Source organism: Pleurodeles waltl, chromosome 4_2 (assembly GCF_031143425.1).
Source record: "Pleurodeles waltl isolate 20211129_DDA chromosome 4_2, aPleWal1.hap1.20221129, whole genome shotgun sequence".
NCBI lineage: Eukaryota > Metazoa > Chordata > Amphibia > Caudata > Salamandridae > Pleurodeles > Pleurodeles waltl.
In genome coordinates, this window is record NC_090443.1 from 1036847752 (window position 1) to 1036869204 (window position 21453).

At 47.8% G+C, this 21453-nt stretch overlaps 1 protein-coding gene across 6 annotated transcripts in view; it reads left to right on the plus strand.

The window, feature by feature from the left end:
- The first annotated feature begins 530 nt into the window (after window positions 1-530).
- LOC138293662 (aldehyde dehydrogenase family 3 member B1-like) overlaps window positions 531-21453 on the plus strand; it is a 144987-nt gene continuing 124064 nt past the window's right edge. For 2 of the 6 annotated variants that reach the window (XM_069232962.1, XM_069232964.1), the window contains exon 1: window positions 6894-6974. Coding sequence is in view for 2 of the 6 variants with exons in the window: in XM_069232959.1 (XP_069089060.1) it covers window positions 7171-7187 (17 nt within the window). In the remaining 4 variants the exon portion in view is untranslated. Of the gene's footprint in view, window positions 817-6893; window positions 6975-7155; window positions 7188-21453 lie in introns of those variants that run through there. The other 4 variants (XM_069232959.1, XM_069232960.1, XM_069232963.1 and 1 more) reach the window with 3 other exon arrangements.

Genomic DNA, 21453 nt, shown 5'->3' on the forward strand with positions numbered 1-21453 from the left:
CTGTCTCCCCCTCTCTGTGTCTCTCTCCCTCTGTCTCACCCTCTCTCACCTCAGCCACCACGCTTCCCTACTCAGTTGAGTCTCTCCTCTTCCCCTCTCTCTCCCCCTCTCTGTCTCTCTCCTCTCTGTCTCACTCTCTCTCACCCCAGCCACCACGCTTCCCTCCTCAGTTGTCTCTCTCCTCTTCCCCTCTGTCTCCCCCTCTCTGTGTCTCTCTCCCTCTGTCTCACTCTCTCACCTCAGCCACCACGCTTCCCTCCTCAGCTTCTCTCCTCTCCCCCCTCCGCCTCCCCCTCTCGGTGTCTTTCTCCCTCTGTCTCACCCTCTCTCACCTCAGCCACCACGGGTCATCCTTTCTTCTCCTTTACTCACCCACCTCCATCCCTCCCTGCTCTTCTCCCCACACACCAGCCCATCCCTCCCGTACTGCCATCTCTTCCCCCTTGGCTCTCTGTGTTTACTGCTCCTCCCAGTGTACTCCCCCCCACCCTCTCTTCTGCTGTGGTTCAGTCTTGCCCCATAGTGCTCTCCTCTCAGTGTGGCTTCCCTCAGTCACGCCCTCACCCTGCCACTCTCCTGATACTGTACCCGTCCATTGCATCACAAGCCCCCGGGGGTGGCAGCTCCGTCCCGGGGAGGAGCCTCCGAAGTTCAGTTCGGGCTGGCAGGGCAGAACCGGGCGGGCCCGGGCTTGGCACTAATCCGTCCCTGCAGATCTGAGGCTGGGCACTTCACCCGAGGCACTGCACCAGCCAGCATCGGGCACCCGGAGCCGTCCAGAGACCGTGACCAGCACTGAAGGAGCGAGGCTAGCAGGTCAGGACTGAGGTGTAACGGCTGAGGCAGTGTGTGAATGTCATTCCTAGCTCTGCAGGTCAGGACTGAGGTGCATCTGCCGAGCAGTGTGTCAATATCAGTCCTAGCTCTGCAGGTCAAGACTGAGGTGCATCGGCTGAGCAGTGTGTGAATGTCAGTCCTAGCTCTGCAGGTCAGGACTGAGGTGCTTCGACTAAGCAGTGTGTGGGCCTGGGTGCTGCAAGTCAGGACTGAGGTGCATGAGCTGAGCAGTGTGTGAATGTCAGTCCTAGCTCTGCAGGTCAAGACTGAGGTGCATCGGCTGAGCAGTGTGTGAATGTCAGTCCTAGCTCTGCAGGTCAGGACTGAGGTGCTTCGACTAAGCAGTGTGTGGGCCTGGGTGCTGCAAGTCAGGACTGAGGTGCATCAGCTGAGCAGTGTGTGAATGTCAGTCCTAGCTCTGCAGGTCAGGACTGAGGTGCTTCGGCTAAGCAGTGTGTGGGCCTGGGTGCTGCAGGTCAGGACTGAGGTGCATCGGCTGAGCAGTGTGTGAATGTCAGTCCTAGCTCTGCAGGTCAGGACTGAGGTGCTTCGTCTAAGCAGTGTGTGGGCCTGGGTGCTGCAGGTCAGGACTGTGGCGCATCGACTGAACAGTGTGTGGGCCCAGTCCTGGTGCTACAGGTCAGGACTGAGGCGCATCGGCCGAGCAGTGTGTTAATGTCAATCCTAACTCTGCAGGTCAGGACTGAGGTACATCACCTTAGCAGTGTGTGAATGTAAGTACTGGATCAGCAGGGGTGCTGCAGGTCAGGGGTGATATGCATCGGCCGAGCAGTATGTGAAGTCATTCCTAGCTCTGCAGGTCAGGACTGAGGTACATCTGCCGAGCAGTGTGTCAATGTCAGTCCTAGCTCTGCAGGTCATGACTGAGGTGCTTCGGCTGAGAAGTGTGCGGGCCCAGTCCTAGTGCTGCAGGTCAGGGCTTATGTGCATCAGCTAAGCAGTGAGTGAATGTCAATCCTGGCTCTGCAGGTCAGGACTGAGGTACATCTGCTTAGCAGTGTGTGAATGTCAGTGCTGGACCAGCAGAGGTGCAGCACGTCAGGACTGAAGTGCATCGGCTTAGCAGTGTGTGAATGTCAGTCCTAGTTCTGCAGGTCAGGACTGAGGTGCATCGACTGAGCAGTGTGTGTGTGTCCAGTCCTAGTGCTGCAGGTCAGGACTGAGGCGCATCGGCTGAGCAGTGTGTGAATGTCAGTCCTAGCTCTGCAGGTCAGGACTGCTGAGCAGTGTGTAAATGCGAGTCCTAGCTCTGCAGGTCAGGACTGAGGCGCATCGGCTGAGCAGTGTGTGAATGTGTCAGGACTGAGGCTCATCGGCTGAGCCGTGTGTGAATGTCAGTCCTAGCTCTGCAGGTCAGGACTGAGGCGCATCGGCTGAGCAGTGTGTGAATGTGTCAGGACTGAGGCTCATCGGCTGAGGCGTGTGTGAATGTCAGTCCAAGCTCTGCAGGTCAGGACTGAGGCGCATCGGCTGAGCAGTGCATGAATGAATGTCAGTCCTAGCTTTGCAGGTCAGGACTGAGGCACATCGGTTGAGCAGTGTGTGAATGCCAGTCCAAGCTCTGCAGGTCAGGACTGAGGTGCAACGGCTGAGCGGTGTGTGGCCCTAGGTGCCGCATGTCAGGACTGAGGTGCATCGGCTGAGCAGTGTGTGAATGTCAGTCCTAGCTCTGCAGGTCAGGACTGAGGCGCATCGGCTGAGCAGTGTGTGAATGTCAGTCCTAGCTCTGCAGGTCAGGGCTGAGGCTCATCGGCTGAGCAGTGTATGAATGTCAGTCCTAGCTCTGCAGGTCAGGACTGAGGCTCAGCGGCTGAGCAGTGTGTGAATGTCAGTCCTAGCTCTGCAGGTCAGGACTGAGGCGCATCGGCTGAGCAGTGTGTGAATGTCAGTCCTAGCTCTGCAGGTCAGGACTGAGGCGCATCGGTTGAGCAGTGTGTGAATGCCAGTCCAAGCTCTGCAGGTCAGGACTGAGGTGCAACGGCTGAGTGGTGTGTGGTCCTAGGTGCCGCATGTCAGGACTGAGGTGCATCGGCTGAGCAGTGTGTGAATGTAAGTCCTAGCTCTGCAGGTCAGGACTGAGGCTCATCGGCTGAGCAGTGTGTGAATGTCAGTCCTAGCTCTGCAGGTCAGGAGTGAGGCATTTGCTGAGCAGTGCGTGAATGTCAGTGCTGGATTAGCATGGAGTGACAGGGCTGTGCCTGAGTGTCAGCACTGGGATACCAGGGTGTCTGCAGGGCGGTCCTGGGGTGCACAGTGACTGAGCTGTACTCCTGCTAGGATGGGCCTCTTGTCCGCAGCTCTTGTGAGAACGAGGCGGCGTGGTAATACAAATCATCTTTGCAACCACAAGAAAGCATTGTACTATGTGCAAAACTCATTTTACAAGTCTGGAAAGTGTCCTGTCTGATGAAGGGTGTTTCTTTCCCAATGCGAATCGCAAATTCAAGGGGAGCCTGGAAGGGACCCCCTTCCTTTCCGAGTAGCGCTGGAATGTATCAATGCTTTGCAAGTAAACTGGTTGCAACCATTGATCAGATATTGATACCCCGAGGAGATGGTATCAGATTTACAAAGGGAGGCCGTTGGTCTCTCACAGATGTCTGGGGAACCCCTTCTCCCCACCGCCCCTCGCCCCAACGCACCTCTGCTGGAAGAGCAGGCACGCTGGAAGCAAACACGGCCCACTCATGTCTGAAACATGCCTCAGTGCCTTTAGTGGGGTGTAACAGGCCTGGGTCTCTCAAAGGGATGTGGCCAAGAAGCGTGGCCTGTGACGTTAAAACATGTTAACCTAACCCTGTGCTTCACACGCTGTGCCGCATGGCCGTTACCTGGATGCCTCACTGACTTCTGGTATTGCATCTTGACAGCTCCCACAACAAAGAACATACTCCTAAACAAGCCAGCCCTTTTGGCTTTGCCAATGTTTAATAGTTGTGTCTGGTCAATGAATTACTATGGTTGTCGTATGAATAATTAGAATTGAAAACGTTTCACTCACATTCTTCCCTTCAGGTCAGTTTCCTCTGCAAGCTCTCACTCTCTTAGACACGTGCGCCCCTTTTTTAAACACCCCTTTCTGAAATCCTCTACCTACCAGACACGTCCCCACAGTTACAATCCGCACGTATGCCACCATTGCTCTGTGCACCCTGCAGAGAGGACAGTGAATGCATGTGCATATAATCAGGGCCTCTGGAATTATGCGGCAAGGGAGGGCCAAATTATGCAGTAGGGTTGAGTAAATTGTGCAGCAAGGTAAGGCAAATTATGTGGCATAATACGGCACATTTTGTCATAGTATTACTTAATTTCTTTCATTGATAGACTTGGTAACACTGTCTGGGCTTTGGTTGCACCGCATTACTACCAGTTCGACACAGAAATATAGCAATGCGTAACAGACAGGTGACCAGTCCAGCTTTGCAAAGGGCCTTCCACCCCACTGCAGCATGCGGTGCTGAGTTTTAAGTAACTTTTCAATCGTTTGAGCTAGAAACATTTTTTTTGTTAATATCTACAAATTATGCAGCAGATGATGTGGCAAATGCAGAAAATCTATAAACCCTGCAGCCGCACACTTGCATAATTCCAATGGCCCTCCTTATAGTTACACACCTTTATTACACACTGACAGCTGCTGTGAGAAACCCCTCTGCATTCAGCCTCAGATACAGACCCCCTCAATCATGTGCAGTGATAAACACCCCCACACAGCCTGACCTCACTCATACACGAGAGAGGACTCGGTGCAAAGAATTTGTGATACTGAAGTGATGTGTTGGCTGAAAAAAAGAACTACAGAAACACAGCATCTTGAAAAAAGCAAATAGAAAGAAAGATACATATAATACAACTGGAGGAGCAACAACAACAATTTCAAACAAGTAGAACCATCCAAGCAGGTCTCTTCCAACACAGCCTTTATTTCCTTCTTGCAAGAAAAGCTGCCAACACGTTTCGTTCACCACAAATGAACTTCCTCAGGGCTGTGAGATAGACATTTATACAATGTACTGTTCCTCAAAAATAACACAACTCAACATCATAGCCTAAACATATGATAAAAGAACTGTGACACTACATTATACTGTTCAAGGCTTGGAATGAAAAATAATATCCTAAACACCTCAATACCACGTTGAAAAACATTTAAAAAGACATAAAAAACCACAGTGCATATTATATTAAAAATTAAAAAAACAAATCTCCTCATAAGACTCATAACAATGAAGTATAAACTGATACTGTAAAACAGGGATTGCATTGCTGACTCGATTCCTTGAGGTTTTTTTTGTTCAGTCCCAGCTGAGAATGCATCAGTGTTTTCTCAGTACGGATTATGGGGCTTGCAAGGGAATCTTTCTAAAGTCAGTTGTTTATTACTGGTGGGTGCCAGACCCAGAAGGACCCGCCACACTTAAAGCCCCCCGCTTAACCCCAATACAGGAATACGGTGATGACTGTGGGGTGGCAGCTGTGTTTGAGAATAGAGGAGGTGCTTCAGTGAGAATTGGGTTGCGCGTCAGACCTTTACTGGATGTGCTTCAGTGAGAAGTGGGGTGCACGCCAGACCTTTACTTGAAGTGCTTCAGTGAGAAGTGGGGTGCACGTCAGAACTTTACTGGAGGTGCTTCAGTGAGAAGTGAGGTGCACGTCAAACCTTTACTGGAGGGAGGTGCTTCAGTGAGAAGTGGGGTGTACGTCAGACCTTTACTGGGGTGCTTCAGTGAGAAGTGGGATGCACTTCAGACCTTTACTGCCCAGCATGCAGAACCTACTCTACCGTCGAGGGACTACACCGCACAGCTCAGCTAATGCAGCCCCCTCCATGCTGGAAGCTCTGCGGTACAGTGAAGATCCGAGGTGCATTAGCAGACCTGTGGGTGTGTCTCGGTACTGGAACAGCACTGAGGGAGGTGCATTAGCTGAGCTGTGCTGTGCAGTGAAGATCTGAGGTGCATTAGCTGAGCTCTTCGGTGCAGTGAAGATCTGAGGTGCATTAGCTGAGCTCTTGGGTGCAGTGAAGATCCGAACTGCATTAGCAGACCTGTGGGTGGGTCTCGGTACTGGAACAGCACAGACGGAGGTGCATTAGCTGAGCTGTGTGGTGCAGTGAAGATCTGAGGTGCATTAGCTGAGCTGTGCGGTGCAGTGACGATCTGACGTGCACTAGCAGACCTGTGAGGGGGGCTCGGTGCTGGAACAGCACAGATTGAGGTGCATTAGCTGAGCTGTGTGGTGAAGATCTGACATGCATTAGCTGAGCTGTGTGGTGCAGTGCAGATCTGAGGTGCATTAACTGAGCTGTGCGGTGCAGTGAAGATCTGACGTGCACTAGCAGACCTGTGATGGGGGCTCGGTGCTGAAACAGCACAGACTGAGGTGAATTAGCTGAGCTGTACCGTGCAGTGAAGATCTGAGGTGCATTAGCTGAGCTCTTGGGTGCAGTGAAGATCTGAGGTGCATTAGCTGAGCTCTTGGGTGCAGTGATGATCTGAGGTGCATTAGCTGAGCTCTTCGGTGCAGTGAATATCTGAGGTGCATTAGCTGAGCTCTTCGGTGCAGTGAATATCTGAGGTGCATTAGCAGACCTGTGAGGGGGTCGGTACTGGAACAGCACAGACTGAGGTGCATTAGCTGAACTGTGCGGTACAGTGAATATCTGAGGTGCATTAGCAGACCTGTGAGGGTGGCCGATACTGGAACAACACAGACTGAGGTGCATTAGCTGAGCTGTGCGGTGAAGATCTGACATGCATTAGCTGAACTGTGCGGTACAGTGAATATCTGAGATGCATTAGCAGACCTGTGAGGGGGGCCGGTACTGGAACAGCACAGACTGAGGTGCATTAGCTGAACAGTGCGGTGCAGTGAAGCTTTAATGTGGAGTGAAGATCTGAGGTGCAGTGAAGATCTGGGGTGCATTAGCAGACCCAGAGGTTGTTGACACTCCTTCCCCTCCGCCCCTCCCTGGCCAATCAGCGGTCGGGTGGGGGTGTCCGAGAGGCAGTCACTTGGTTCTAGTGGGCGAGAGAGCCCCGCCTGTCACATGCACTGAGGTCACGTGACGTGACAGAGCCTGAGGAGCAGTGAGGACAGGAGGAGGAGAGGAGGTAAAGAGCCTGTGGGTGGGAGGGGGGACATGGGTGCATGGGGTGGAAGGTACCCCCGACACCTCCCCAGGCCAGGCTCTGAAGCTTGCACCCTGTGAACCCCGCCCCCACAGGAGCGCCCAGTCTCTGCAGTCTCATCACGAGACTGCTGTGAAGACTGTGGAGCAGCAAGTGTGGGTACCCCAGGGATCCAGGGATGGAGGAGAGACAAAGGTGTGTGGCGGGCCGAGGGTACCCCAGGGATGGAGGAGATATAGGAGATACAAAGTTGTATTTGCGGGCCCCGAGGGGAGGAGGTACCCCAGGGATCCAGGGATGGAGGAGAGGCAAAGGTGTGTGCGGGCTGGAGGGTTGTCTCAGCTAAGTGACCTCAGGCACCTTATTTTCACTAAACTTGGTTGACTGTTTGCAGCGCTTGGAAAGCCTAACACTGCAGTAGAAAGCGCTATATAAAGAAGATATCATCAAAAGCATCGTTATCTGTGCATGTGCACGCGGTTGTGTACTCTCCAGAAGATGCACTCAAGAGATGTTTGTGTAGTCGTGCAGGGCAGCGTTCGAGGCTACAACCCTACGCATAGAAGTCAAACACTGTCGTTATCATCATACCTGCCTGAGTCCACGCGAGGGTGTGCGCTCCTCAGGGTCTTGATACGTCCCTCAGATGCCCTGCTCCTCAGGGGCTCGGGAGTCATGATGTGTCCATCAGATGCCCTGCTTCTCAGGGGCTGGAAGTCATGAAGCGTCCCTCAGATGCCCTGCTCCTCAGGGGCTCGGGAGTCATGATGTGTCCATCAGATGCCCTGCTCCTCAGGGGCTGGAAGTCATGATGCCTCCATCAGATGCCCTGCTCCTCAGGGGCTGGAAGTCATGATGCGTCCATCAGAGGCCCTGCTCCTCAGGGGCTGGGAAGTCATGATGCCTCCATCAGATGCCCTGCTCCTCAGGGGCCGGGAGGTCATGATGCCTCCATCAGATGCCCTGCTCCTCAGGGGCTGTGAAGTCATGATGCCTCCATCACTTCCCTGCTCCTCAGGGGCTGGGAGGTCATGATGCCTCCATCAGATGCCCTGCTCTACAGGGGCAGGGAGGTCATGATGCCTCAGGGAGGTCATGATGCCTCCATCAGATGCCCTGCTCTACAGGGGCAGGGAGGTCATGATGCCTCCATCAGACGCCCTGATCCTCAGCAGCTTGGTACTGGATGATGCGTCCATCAGATGCCCTGGAGTCAGCAGCCACCCTGGCAGCGCTTCAGTAACTGGTTCTGCCAAAAAAGGTTCATGAGACAGTCACGGGGTGAAGGAGATAAGGGAAGGGCTGAGAGGGTGTAGCGTAGAGAGGGAGGCCGAGGGGCTGCTGAGGGGGTGTAGTGTAGAGGGAGGAGGGGGAGGTCAGAGGTGATGCTGAGAGGGTGTAGCGTAGAGAGGGAGGCCGAGGGGCTGCTGAGGGGGTGTAGTGTAGAGGGAGGAGGGGGAGGTCAGAGGTGATGCTGAGAGGGTGTAGCGTAGAGAGGGAGGCCGAGGGGCTGCTGAGGGGGTGTAGTGTAGAGGGAGGAGGGGGAGGTCAGAGGTGATGCTGAGAGGGTGTAGCGTAGAGAGGGAGGCCGAGGGGCTGCTGAGGGGGTGTAGTGTAGAGGGAGGAGGGGGAGGTCAGAGGTGATGCTGAGAGGGTGTAGCGTAGAGAGGGAGGCCGAGGGGCTGCTGAGGGGGTGTAGTGTAGAGGGAGGAGGGGGAGGTCAGAGGTGATGCTGAGAGGGTGTGGTGTAGAGAGGGAGGCCGAGGGGTGCTGAGAGAGTGTAGAGAAGGAGACCAAGGGAGCTTCTGAGAGGGTGTAGTGTAGAGAGGGAACCTGAGGGGGGCTGCTGGGAAGGTGTAGTGTAGAGAAAGAGGCCTAGGGGGTTGCTGCGAGGGTGTAGTGTAGAGAAAGAGGCCTAGGGGGTTGCTGAGAGGGTGTAGTGTAGAGAAAGAGGCCTAGGGGGTTGCTGCGAGGGTGTAGTGTAGAGAAAGAGGCCTAGGGGGTTGCTGAGAGGGTGTAGTGTAGAGAAAGAGGCCTCGGGGGTTGCTGAGAGGGTGTAGTGTAGAGAAAGAGGCCTAGGGGGTTGCTGAGAGGGTGTAGCGTAGAGAAAGAGGCCTAGGGGGTTGCTGAGAGGGTGTAGTGTAGAGAAAGAGGCCTCGGGGGTTGCTGAGAGGGTGTAGTGTAGAGAAAGAGGCCTAGGGGGTTGCTGAGAGGGTGTAGTGTAGAGAAAGAGGCCTGGGGGGTTGCTGCGAGGGTGTAGTGTAGAGAAAGAGGCCTAGGGGGTTGCTGAGAGGGTGTAGCGTAGAGAAAGAGGCATAGGGGGTTGCTGAGAGGGTGTAGTGTAGAGAGGAAGGCTGTAAGGGCTGCTGAGGGGGCGTGGTACAGAGAGCAAGAGGAGCGGAACCAAGGATAGAGCCAGAGGAGGGGACGATGTGGAACAGCAAAGAGAGATGTGGCCCCAAGGATAGAGGGGGTCAGTAGATAGATACACAAAGAAAAACACTGAAAGGTGAAAATGGGGAAAAGAAAAGTCAGTGCAGGTGACGAGATAGTTGGGTAAATAAACATGCAGGAAAAAGAAACCTACAGAAAAAAATAGAGAGGCAGGTCATATGAGACACAGTGAACTTAACAAAGGCACAGATTCTGCGCCAACCACAGGAGAGAGGCTACGGAGTCACGATTACAGCCCTCCTCCACTGGGCAGAAACAGTGGCCCTGATCCTCCTCCACCTCTCAGCAGCCTTTGACACTGCATCTCATCACAGCCTGCTCAGTAGACTGTCTCACATCGGTATCTAAGGAAATGCCCTCTTGTGGATCGCCTCCTGCAACGAAGAACTAGGAAGGTCCTCCCACCTCCAAACGCAAGGACATCATCTGCGGTGTCCCTCAAGCATCTTCCCTCAGCCCCACCCGTTGGCCTACGCAGACAACACCCAGCTCATCCCCTGGCTCTCAGAAGACCCTGCCAACACAAGAACCAACTTCCACAGCTGCATGAGGAGCAAGATGTCTCAACAAGATGTCTCATCAAGATGCCTCAAGTAAAATATATAAATCTAACGAGACATGCTGTTATCCAGCGATTGGAGTTACTAAGAAAAAATAGGGTTACTGAAGTGCTTGTGCAGGTACCAAATTGATTGAATAATGGTTTTAAAAACTTTTTCCTAGCCAAAGAGAAGAAAGCAGTCAAATACAAACAAGGTGAGGTTCAGTTTTCAATTTAAGTTTTCTTTGACCGCCATCCAGACCTAAATTCAAAAATGCAACCAACAAAATTTGTAAAGAAAAGCATTTTTTCATGTGGACCTTGACACAAAGTGTGACTTTAAGAAGGAAGAAGATATCTTCCCTTATCTATCAACTCACTTGTCCATAGGCAGAGGCTGGGGAAACCATTATTAATTAGGGCTGTATCACTTGTCTCAAGCTGCGCCCTATGACAATAATTTGGTTTATTTTTTAACAATGGATTTAAAGATAACGCATACAATCTTGTTTCCCAGTACCTTTTGCACTGCACCTCTGGCAGAGCTGGAGATAAAGTACCATTATCATTCCAGCTCCAAGTGAAGCCTGATCTTCAGCCGGGCACAGCGCTGGGGTAAACTGAACAAAGTCCGAAATGCAGGATATTGTGTGAGACATCTTCCAGTACCACTCGACTCAACACGGTGAGATATCTGTTGCCTTTACCAGTGCCACACAGGGTTCTTGTGATGTACTCACCGGATCTAATGAGGCCTGCCGAAATGAAGGGCACCAGCGCTTAGTGTGTAGTGCTCGACCAGATCTAGCCCTGTGGTTTGACTCTGACTTTTCTCACCAAGATGTATAAAGAAAAGTTGTACAGGTGCAGCCTCGCCCGTCTCAAACCCACCTTTAGACAAACAAAAAACCAACAGCATAAACCTCGTCAGAAATCCTAACCTATAAGTGTAGGTTTTATCAGACTTGTAGATTAAATGTCACATGAAATTAAAGTAAACCTAAAAAACACCACTCAGGGTAAAACTTTATTTTACTTGTGACAGGAGGTTGGCAAGAAGACTTTTTATATCACAATCTTTAATGACAGCAAAACTAAGGCAAACAGTAACCTGTTTTTAAAGTTTTACTGAGTGTATTGATTCAGATAACCAGAAACTGGTTTATGCAAAAGACCATGGATCAGCATCCTTTACTCACAGCATTATGGGTATCTTGTGCTTTGGATCTGTTTACACTGATCTCTCTCCCACACTCACTACCCTCACAGACATGGCTGTTCCGGTACACACTGCCTCACACCCAGGAGCCTTCCTGACTACTGCACAGATGAACAGGCATTGACAAAGCAAATAGGTCTGGCTTTAATGTGCGAACAAGTGTGCATTTGTGTATGCAGATCAAAGCGAGACCGATTGGCTTTGTCAGTGCTTGTTTCCAGTGACAGTAAGATAAGAAACTGGCGTGTTTGTCGTACTAGTCTTGATTACTTTGAACACATTCATCTAAATTGCCAAGTGCTTGCCATATGTAAAGAAAACATTTTTGAAACCCGTTAAATTTTGCTAGATATTAATATGAGACCCGAAATTGGATGGGGCGTTAGGCAGAGTTGTGACCCTGGGCAGATATTCACAGACGAAATGTATCGTTTTCTGATGTAAGTCAGCGTACGATTGTTCTGTTTTACTGCTTTATAATTGTGTAATATGTTTATATTCAACTCTAATAAACTTGTATTGATAACAATAAAACAGTAATTGTACTTTTTTATTGACCTTGCTGCTGGCAGGTGGAATGTAAACAGTGCAGTGTTTGTGTTGTGCTTAGTGTTGGCAGAGATTGATCACTGCACTTGTACCAGGCACAGTCAGGGTACCCCGTGCCATCGCAAAAGCCACACACCGGCACTGCATCGTGTCGTTTGTGTATGGGGACACTCTTGTTATATGGAGGGTATAGTTAGACGCACTTGTGCACACAGTAAACACTACACTGTTTCCGTACTGTACTTAGTATGTGTACAAAGAGTCTGTAAACACTTCCCTGTGTCTGTTGCCTTCGACACACACACAACTATGAATGTCTGGGTCCAATGGCGCTTTCTTTCTTTACCAGCGTCATTAGTCTTAACTGTTTTAAGCTGTTAGATAACTCACTAACCTGCAGTGAGTGGTGCACTAATCTGTGTAACACGTGGTGCTATGAAAGGACAGCGAGGCTTCAGGTCTAGGGGTGCATTTATTTTCACAATCTTTCAGAGCCAGCAGGTTACCTTGTCTGAGGGGGAAATGTTGGCACTGACCTCTTCCTGGAATAGCAGTAGCCTGAACCTCCCTCTGTGGTGTCATCATTCAGTGCAGTGCTGGATGTCTATAATGTCATGCATAGAAATTAGTTAAAGTCTTCTCCGTTCTCTGCAGAGGGTCCTTGGTGAGAGATATCTTGGGTAATGAGAACTGAAGTACCTGTGAGAGCTTTTCTTCCAGTTTACTACTTGCTACCTCACTAGTAAGATCCCCCAAAATGGTTCCCCAATAAATCTGATTTTCTGTGAATTTAGTTTTGTGCCACCTTATAGCAAGCCATCTGCCCCTGCCATTGCCTTCTCTCAACAAGGCACTGAACGTGGGTGGGAAGGGTTTCCTAGCTCGTTTGTCAGTCGGCAATGTATTGCAAACATCATTGTGTTACCTTAAAGACACTAAATATAGACACATATTTGATCATTTACTTTTGTCAGTTTGTCTTCTGTAATAGTTGATGCTAATATGTTTCTTTGGCAATAGTCAATACTGCCCACCGCACCCTTTTAATTAGAATGTTTTGCTGTGTACCCGTTACCAATAAATGTATCCAAAAATAAATTAAGCCTGGCTACTTTTTTAGCTGTTTCCATATTCCTAAACATACCGAAAGGTCAAGGCATTTTTTAGCTGTCGCTTCATACTTAGACCTCATGAGGTCCAGCCAATGACATTTTAGGTGAGAGGCCCCTGTAGCTGCAACGTCAGGCTGTGAGCATCTAGTATTTATTCCATTGTTCTTCCAATGGGTGTAAAGATGAGTACATTCAAATGTTAAACCAGGAGTGTGGAATTCCTGTTGCTTGGATTCTTCGAAAGCCCATGTCTCCTGTATAAAAATCAACTTGTCCCATTAGTTGCCAGTGCTTAATTTGTAAATAAATAAGTGCCAGGGTCCTCTTCAGGAGGTCACTGCCTCGTGTACCACCTATTGCCTCTGTCAGCGCAGGGGCATTGCCAGTACCAACACAAATAGTAACCATCACACTCCCACAATGTGATAATTCAGACTATTCCAGCCCCCTAAAACAAGAACGGCTTGGGTGGCAGATTTTAGTCCTTTCAAATGTATACTTGTTAGAAATGGGGTTTTTGGTTGGCAGTCAGGTTACCCCCTGTCCAAGCAAAAGCCCTCACTCTAGTCAGGGTAAGTCACACACAATCCAAGATTATCCTGTGCCCACCCTCTGGTAGCATGGCACGAGCAGTCAGGCTTAACTTAGAAGGCAATGTGTAAAGTATTTGTGCAATAAATCATACAATACCACCATATAGCAGCACAAAAATACACCACACAGTGTTTAGAAAAATATATAATATTTATCAGGATAATTGTAGGTCAACAAGAATAAAGTTGCAATGGGAAATTGTAGAGATATCACTGAAAAGTGATATAAAGTGTCTTAAGTCTTTAGATTATAAACAAAGTCTCTTCCAAGCACAAGTACCTGGTTTAGAGTGGAAAAATCTCCTCAGAGGGCCACAAAAGAAGAGGTGCGTGGAAAAAGGGTGTGTGCGTCGATTTCTTCTCAGCACACATGGACTTGCGTCGTTATTTTCCACGCGTCGCATCGATCAGCGTCGGTGTGCGGCGTTTTTCTCGCCGCGGAACAAGCTGTGCGTCAAAATTTTCGGCGCACGGAGCGTCCAAGCGAAAGAGGGAAGTCTTTTTGGTCCTGAGACTTCAGGGAACAGGAGGCAAGCTCTATCCAAGCCCTTGGAGAGCACTTTCACACCCAGACAAGAGTTCAGCATTCAGCAGGCCAACAGCAAGGCAGCAGTCCTTTGTAGAAAGAAGACAGGTGAGTGCTTTGAGCAGCCAGGCAGTTCTTCTTGGCAGGATGCAGTTTCTGGTTCAGGTTTCTTCTCCAGCAAGTGTCTGATGAGGTAGGGCAGAGGCCCTGTTTTATACCCAAATGTGCCTTTGAAGTGGGGGAGACTTCAAAGAGTGGCTAAGAAGTGCACCAGGTCCCCTTTCAGTTCAATCCTGTCTGCCAGGATCCCAGTAGGGGGTGTGGCAGTCCTTTGTGTGAGAGCAGGCCCTCCACCGTCCCAGCCCAGGAAGACCCATTCAAAATGCAGATGTATGGAAGTGAGGCTGAGTACCCTGTGTTTGGGGTGTGTCTGAGTGAATGCACAAGGAGCTGTCAACCAAGCCCAGCCAGACGTGGATTGTAAGGCACAGAAGGATTTAAGTGCAAAGAAATGCTCACTTTCTAAAAGTGGCATTTCTAGAATAGTAATATTAAATCCGACTTCACCAGTCAGCAGGATTTTGTATTACCATTCTGGCCATACTAAATATGACCTTCCTGCTCCTTTCAGATCAGCAGCTGCCACTTCAACAGTGTATGAGGGCAGCCCCAATGTTAGCCTATGAAGGGAGCAGGCCTCACAGTAGTGTAAAAACGAATTTAGGAGTTTTACACTACCAGGACATATAACTACACAGGTACATGTCCTGCCTTTTACCCACACAGCACCCTGCTCTAGGGGTTACCTAGGGCACACATTAAGGGTGACTTATATGTAGAAAAAGGGGAGTTCTAGGCTTGGCAAGTACTTTTAAATGCCAAGTCGAGGTGGCAGTGAAACTGCACAGACAGGCCTTGCAATGGCAGGCCTGAGACAAGGAAAAGGGGCTACTTAAGTGGGTGGCACAACCAGTGCTGCTGGCCCACTAGTAGCATTTAATTTACCAGCCCTATGCACATAAAGTGCACCTTACTAGGGACTTATAAGTAAATTAATAGGCCAATCAGGTATGATTCAAGGTTACCATGTTTTAAGGGAGAGAGCATATGCACTTTAGCACTGGTTAGCAGTGGTAAAGTGCGCAGAGTCTAAAAACCAGCAAAAACAGTGTCCACAAAGTGGAGGGAGGCAGGCAAAAAGTTAGGGGTGACTACCCTAAGGCTGTCAGGTATAACAATATTGAATTAATGAGCAAATGTTATTGTGCTTATCTCTAAATTAGACAGACACCGCCACCATGTGGCAGACTGTCATAAGTGCTGGTGTTGGCAATTAAGTGCTGGTGCCGAGCACCGGAAACCACTGGCTTAAATTAAGGTCTGTTTGTTGCAGAGTGAAGTGAGAAATAATGGCAGCATTCTCATATCAGAACTCAGAAATTCTCTCTAATATTATGCCAGAGTCTGGATCTTAACAAGTTTCTGATTGTGCCACAATTCACAAACCAGGGCTCTTTTCAGGTCAGATCTCTGAATAGTCCCAGGCTCAGGCAATGAATGTGGTCTGACTAGCACAGTAGGACGTTGGATAAGCCTGCGCTCTCACTGTGACAGAAGTCTTGTTAGAGAAGATCTCAGGATCTGCCATTTTCGAACTGTGTCATTGCTTTCTTTCCTACTGTACTTTCTGAGGAAGCGTGTTATGAATTCCTCAACAGATTTTCTTTTGAGCACTCTGTTGATTTTACAACATCATGAACTTTGCAAGGTCTTGTCAAAGCCAGTGTTATGAGTCTGATAGTCAAAGCTGTTTATGTAAATTTGGTTTGCACCTGCAAAAGTTGAAGATTTTCATTTGAGGAAACCTACTGTTGGGCTGGAAGTAGGAAGGACGTGGAAAGCCCTGTAAGTATGTTTATACTCACAAACATTGATGATATTCATCAAATCCTCTCCAGAACTTCTCAGTTTATGCATATCCACATACTTTCATATTTGAGAATAGTCACCAAAACTTCTCCATCGCATTTCCTCCCAGGTTAGTAGAGCACTGACAAACTGAGTGACTTCTTTGTACTTTCTGCTTGGCACCTTCAGGAAAATTGGAGAAAGAGGGAAAGTTATGACATCAAAGCACCACCTTGTCAGCGATTGGATGCAGAATAGTGAAAATGTGTTGTAGTAACTTCCTGACGATTTGTGAACCAACTCTTCTATGTGTCTGGCAAAGAGGTCACATGGTTTCCATCACTTAAAGGTGTGGTGGTGACATTTGGGATATAATTAGGCGTGTGTGAAATTTGCGAAATTTGCTTTCGTAGAATTATGTAAAATTTCTGGAAAATATTGTGAAATTGCACGTGACCCTACAAAATGCACATTTGTCATTTAGGGCCAGATGTATCAAAGCGTTTTTCCCATTTTGTGTCAATGGGAAAATGTCTTGGTACATTTGGCCCTTAGTGCTATATTTTAACACGAACTGTGTCTTTATATCAATTTATGACGCAAACACACACTTAGGATGAAAATAGCAGGATAAGCACAATTGCAGCAAACAGCCACTGGCGTCTGATTATTTTTGTTGTTTTGGTGCTTCTGCGCTGTACTTTTGCTGTGAACAATGGTGTAGTGAAGCGACTGGTATAATTGCATAATTAGCACGAATTTCCCCAAAATACGTTAACTGCACCGGTCATTTAAGTCCAACAAGGGCATATTTTACTGTCTCATAAAAAATGTAAAGACTTTTTTTAAAATAGCATTTAATGTAGCATTAACGTTGTGAGCTAAACTTGTATGAAATTTACGGTGTGCTTTTTATTACTTTTAAATTAACTTCTCCCTTTTTTGTTTATTTAACATTTGATCTAAGTAAAGGCATCTTATGACATTTAAACTAATAGTCTTACATTATGATAAATGTAATATTTTGTAATATAGTTAAATGTGTTACCTATAGAAGTGATTAATGTGCTTACATTGCCTTTATGAATGCAGTGTGGACCAAACATAAATAAATGTAAAAACAAGAAGGTGATGCTTGAAAAGCTTGAATTAATCTCAGCCACTGGCAGTCACTCACGCGGCATCCCAATCCATTGTTTTTTTGCCCACCAAGCCACCCCAGTTTGGACCCAGCCATATGCAAATCAGGTTTGACTCTGCTCCCCAGGGGAACAGTCCAGCCTGAACTGCCAGGCCAGATCCTCCCTGAACAGCCACAAGAACCTAGGACCAGTTGCGTCCTCGTTAGGGCTCTTCAGCCAGGTATAGCTTGGTCCCAGTGGCACAGTGAGCCCGGGACCCATGTCTGGGATTACCTGGCACACTTAAGGAGGCAAATGCAAAAACAACAAGGTGATGGATGGAATGCTTGAATTAATCTCAGCCACTCCCAGTCACTCAGGCCACTTCCCAATCCATTGTTGGCAGCTGCCAAGTCAAATGGCAACCTGAACCCTGCAGACAGTGAAAAAATGCAGATTTTATTGTTTGAACACCTAAGAAAAGCAGGGACCTATATATTTTTGGGGCAGGTCGAATAACATTGGGCATAGACATACTATGTGTTCTAATGTCTCATTTTAATAACCACAGCCTCTACAAGATTCACTGGGTGATAGCATACTTTGGTCATACTTCAGTGATGCAAGTGGAGCCAGTAGAAACCTCAGTCTCATATACTTACCTCTAATTGTGTGTTTCAGCTTCAAGACCATGACCTCAGGAGACTAGCTGATGAGTTGCATGGTAATAGTAAAGCCCCTCATGAGAGCTTGCTAGGCTCTATAATGCTTTTTGAGCATGAGGGCATTACAGACGTGTAACTTGTTGCACCGTGCCATACTTATCTCAAGTCCCTGAGTTAATATTCTCTGGAGGTTAAAGAATCCACTCTAGAGATGTATTTTACAATTAGCTATTAGTTCCTTCCAAATATAACTCTTTATGATGCCAGCTTCTGAGACCTTCAACCTGTAACAGTACTTCAGAAACCGCAGATCAGCTATTGAACTCAGACTCGTCATACCTAGTTCTAAGTTGAGTCGAGAGGAGGGGATACTTCTAGGAAGACCAAACATTACCTGAATCGCTGCCGAGAAGATCTTATAGAGGCCGAAATTTAATATAGCCCCATAAGGGCCATAATGAATTCTGCTTTGATTAGTTGCAAAATACAGGAGCCGGTTGGACTGTGCAGGGTGTAATTAAGTTAAGTTGCGAATGCTTCATTCGATCTCTCTGTGCACCTAGTTGAGCTTTGTAGGTTACTTTCTCGCTCTGGCACACTCTCAAATATTGGTATGCATTGCAGAGGATCAACCCTTCATCCACCAGTTCTCCAAACGTAATATCCCTTACTTTTTTCCATACTGTATTATTCTTTAGTTTTAATATAAGATTGTTTCTGTCATTGTAGCTATGATGACAGTTCTGTGCTCGTGGAAGACCACTAGGGTCCAATAACATGTCATCCGTGTAGTGTAAAGCAGGAAAATAGGCCATACCTAATTTAGGGGAAAATATTATTTCTTTAGATAGAATTGAAACCATATCCGCTGATTAAAGATGAAATAATATGGGTGCAAGCACACAACCCTGCTTGAGGCCCCAGTCCCTATAGGCTTTCTTTGTCACAGTTTCTACCTGAGCCGAGCTTCTTTCTCACCCAAGTATCTGTGTGGAGCATTCTGATTGGCCTAAATAGTAGGGCTGGGTTTCCCCAAGATGAGAATTTCTTTCCATAAGACAGCTCTGTTCACCCTGTCAAGTGCCGCACTGAAAGCGAATTGCAGACAGGTAATGCAGATCCTTGTTTGGTGGCCTTCTCTGCCATTAATTATCCAGCATCTCCGAACCCTTTCTGAAGCTGGTCTGCTCCAAGGGTAGTGTTTGTTTACTGCTGAACCAATACTCTAAATCTGCCTGAAGGATCTTGGAAAATCGTTTTGTCTCACTCTTAGGACAGCAATTGCTCTAAATGTCTTTGAGTCACTTACGCAACCCTTTTGTGTATCAGTTGTAAGTTTGAGCACCCCAGTGTGCTCAGGAAAAGAAGGCCCAAGGGCTTCTCCCACTTTTCAACCTCTGATTGAAGGGCAGAGACTGGTAGGCCATGTGGTCCTGGTGCACTGTTGGATCTCTTGTCTTTATGACTTTAGAGTCTCCTGAGTAACCCTTCGCTTGCTCCAGGGAGAAGAAACTATCTCCTGGAATCACCCTACAAACTGCCTCCAGACCCACATTACTCACTCTCCTGGAAGATCTCTCTGGTACCAAACGGGGGACCATTCTGCAGATGAAGAAGCCCTCGGATCAAAATACAAGTCAGACAGGTAGATTGTCCATGTTGTTGCGTCTTTTGCTCCATATACTGGCGCGGCCTGGTACAGAGTCCTGATCAGCGCCCAGAATCTCTTAGAAATGTGTCACTGGCCAACTGCTGATGTTCTGCATTGTTCGCTATAGATACCTTTTCTCTTTCCAAGACTCCACTTTATAAAGTGCTCTTTATCTTCGAGTGCAGATGGAGAGCGATACCTGGAAAAGCACTTTACCAAGTTATTCAGTAGTTTTTCACCTTTCTCAGGATGGAGTGTACTAAGTGGAGATTTTAATATTGTTAAGGCATTTTTGCTCAATTAATCCAGAATCTGACTGTTTTTCTGCACGTGACAACCAGTGATTTTAAAACATCCGCCCATTTGGATGAAAGTTTTGTCATTGGGACACTGAGTTCGACTGATTGGAGATAGTCTGGGTTGCTCTCCCTGTTGGGAGTCCATCTAATGTTCTGATAGTTACTAATATGTTCCTCTCCAGAGGCGGGGGCTGACTGTTTGCCAAAAGAATGTGATTATTTGGGTAAGATGGTCACTTTCTTGTCCCCGGGAAATTTTGAATGAACAGATGTAATGAACAGATGTGATGTAACAGAGACAGTGAAACTAAGGTATAGTCTAGCAAATGTTTCTTGCCCCCACCTGAGTGAGTGAGTGATCGATAAAGCATTATCTAGTAGTAATCTGCAAATATGATTGATTACCAGGCGTTGAACAATTTCTTCCAGAAGTCAGTGTTACATTTCCCAGAGGCTTGGACAATATTTCCATATTTGGAATGTTCCAAAAGTTATGAAGTTCATTCAACGGGTCCGGGAGTATATATGATGAATGCAGAATTTTATTAAAAGTTAGAATCAAAGCTGTGTTTGCACTTTTCCTTTGTACCTTTGCAATCTGCTCAATAGGAGGTTTTGTGTGCTGTGCTTTCGCATCTATTCTGGGGTATAGAAATGTTATATAAAAAAGCCACACAGTGGTGGTGAAATCCAACCCAGATTAGCTCCATCACTAAGATCTCGTTGGAATCTACTAGGATTTTGGTCTGAGTAACTTCCAGACTTGTGGAAACGAAGGCCACTGCCCCCCCACCCTCACTGCGCCCCTAAAAGACGACCCTATTCCGAGAGCTTTACAGCAGCCTTGTTCCTCACGGTTTAATTTGAAAATGTATGGGCTTCTCTACACCAGGTTTATTGTAAACAGATCTGATGGAGATTTAAAACATCTTGCAACTGTGATACTCTTAATTTATTAATTCCAACAATGTTCCAGGACAGCAATCCGAAATGATTCCTACATTGGTTAAGCACCTCCCCGGTGTTGTCCCTGGACTGTGATGGTTATAATTAGCTGGAATCAATGACCGTGGGATCCATCCTCAGGCATCATTTCTGTTATTCGTGACACTTGGGCTCGGCGTTTCTGGCTGTGTCACTTGGCATGACCTACCATCCTTGTCATGGCTTTGAGTTATGATATTAGTTAAACCACCAAAGTCTAATGTGTGGCCTTGTGACTGTTTCCAACTGACTTGACTTGGTTATTATTTTGTTATTTTGCTCCTTGGGCCACGAAGTGGGAAAGGGCACTTGCAGTCCATGTTAACCAGCAGGACAATTCCCAACCCATTAGACTTTTTCTTTCAGACATTGTTAAAGTGGCCATCGATGCTAAATAAAAATGCTTTCTTGTTGAATCCATCTTACTTCTATAGATGCAGAGCACCCAGAAATAAATTCAGTGGTCTCTGTGTCCTTTAACTTAATATTTGATAGTGGGGGGATAGAAGCAAAAAGCTGAAGGGTCCCCCTGATGAGAATGTTATGGGGTCCTTCACTGTGAAAAAGTAGGGGAAACTCGAGTTATCACTTTTTGGAAAACTATCCCTATCTCATCATGGGCCCGTGGACTGGCATTATCCCTACGCCGGCTGGAATTGGTTAGGGACTGGCTGCATTCTTGCTTTGAATTTGATGTATGGAGACCAGTGCCTGTATCCCGATGTGTTTTTATTTAGCCTGAGTCTGTAAATAGGATACTTCGACTTATGGCTTGGGGTATGATTCGTGCCGTTGGCTCGTTCATAAGGTTGGGTCGCATTACCCTCCCATGTTCCTCC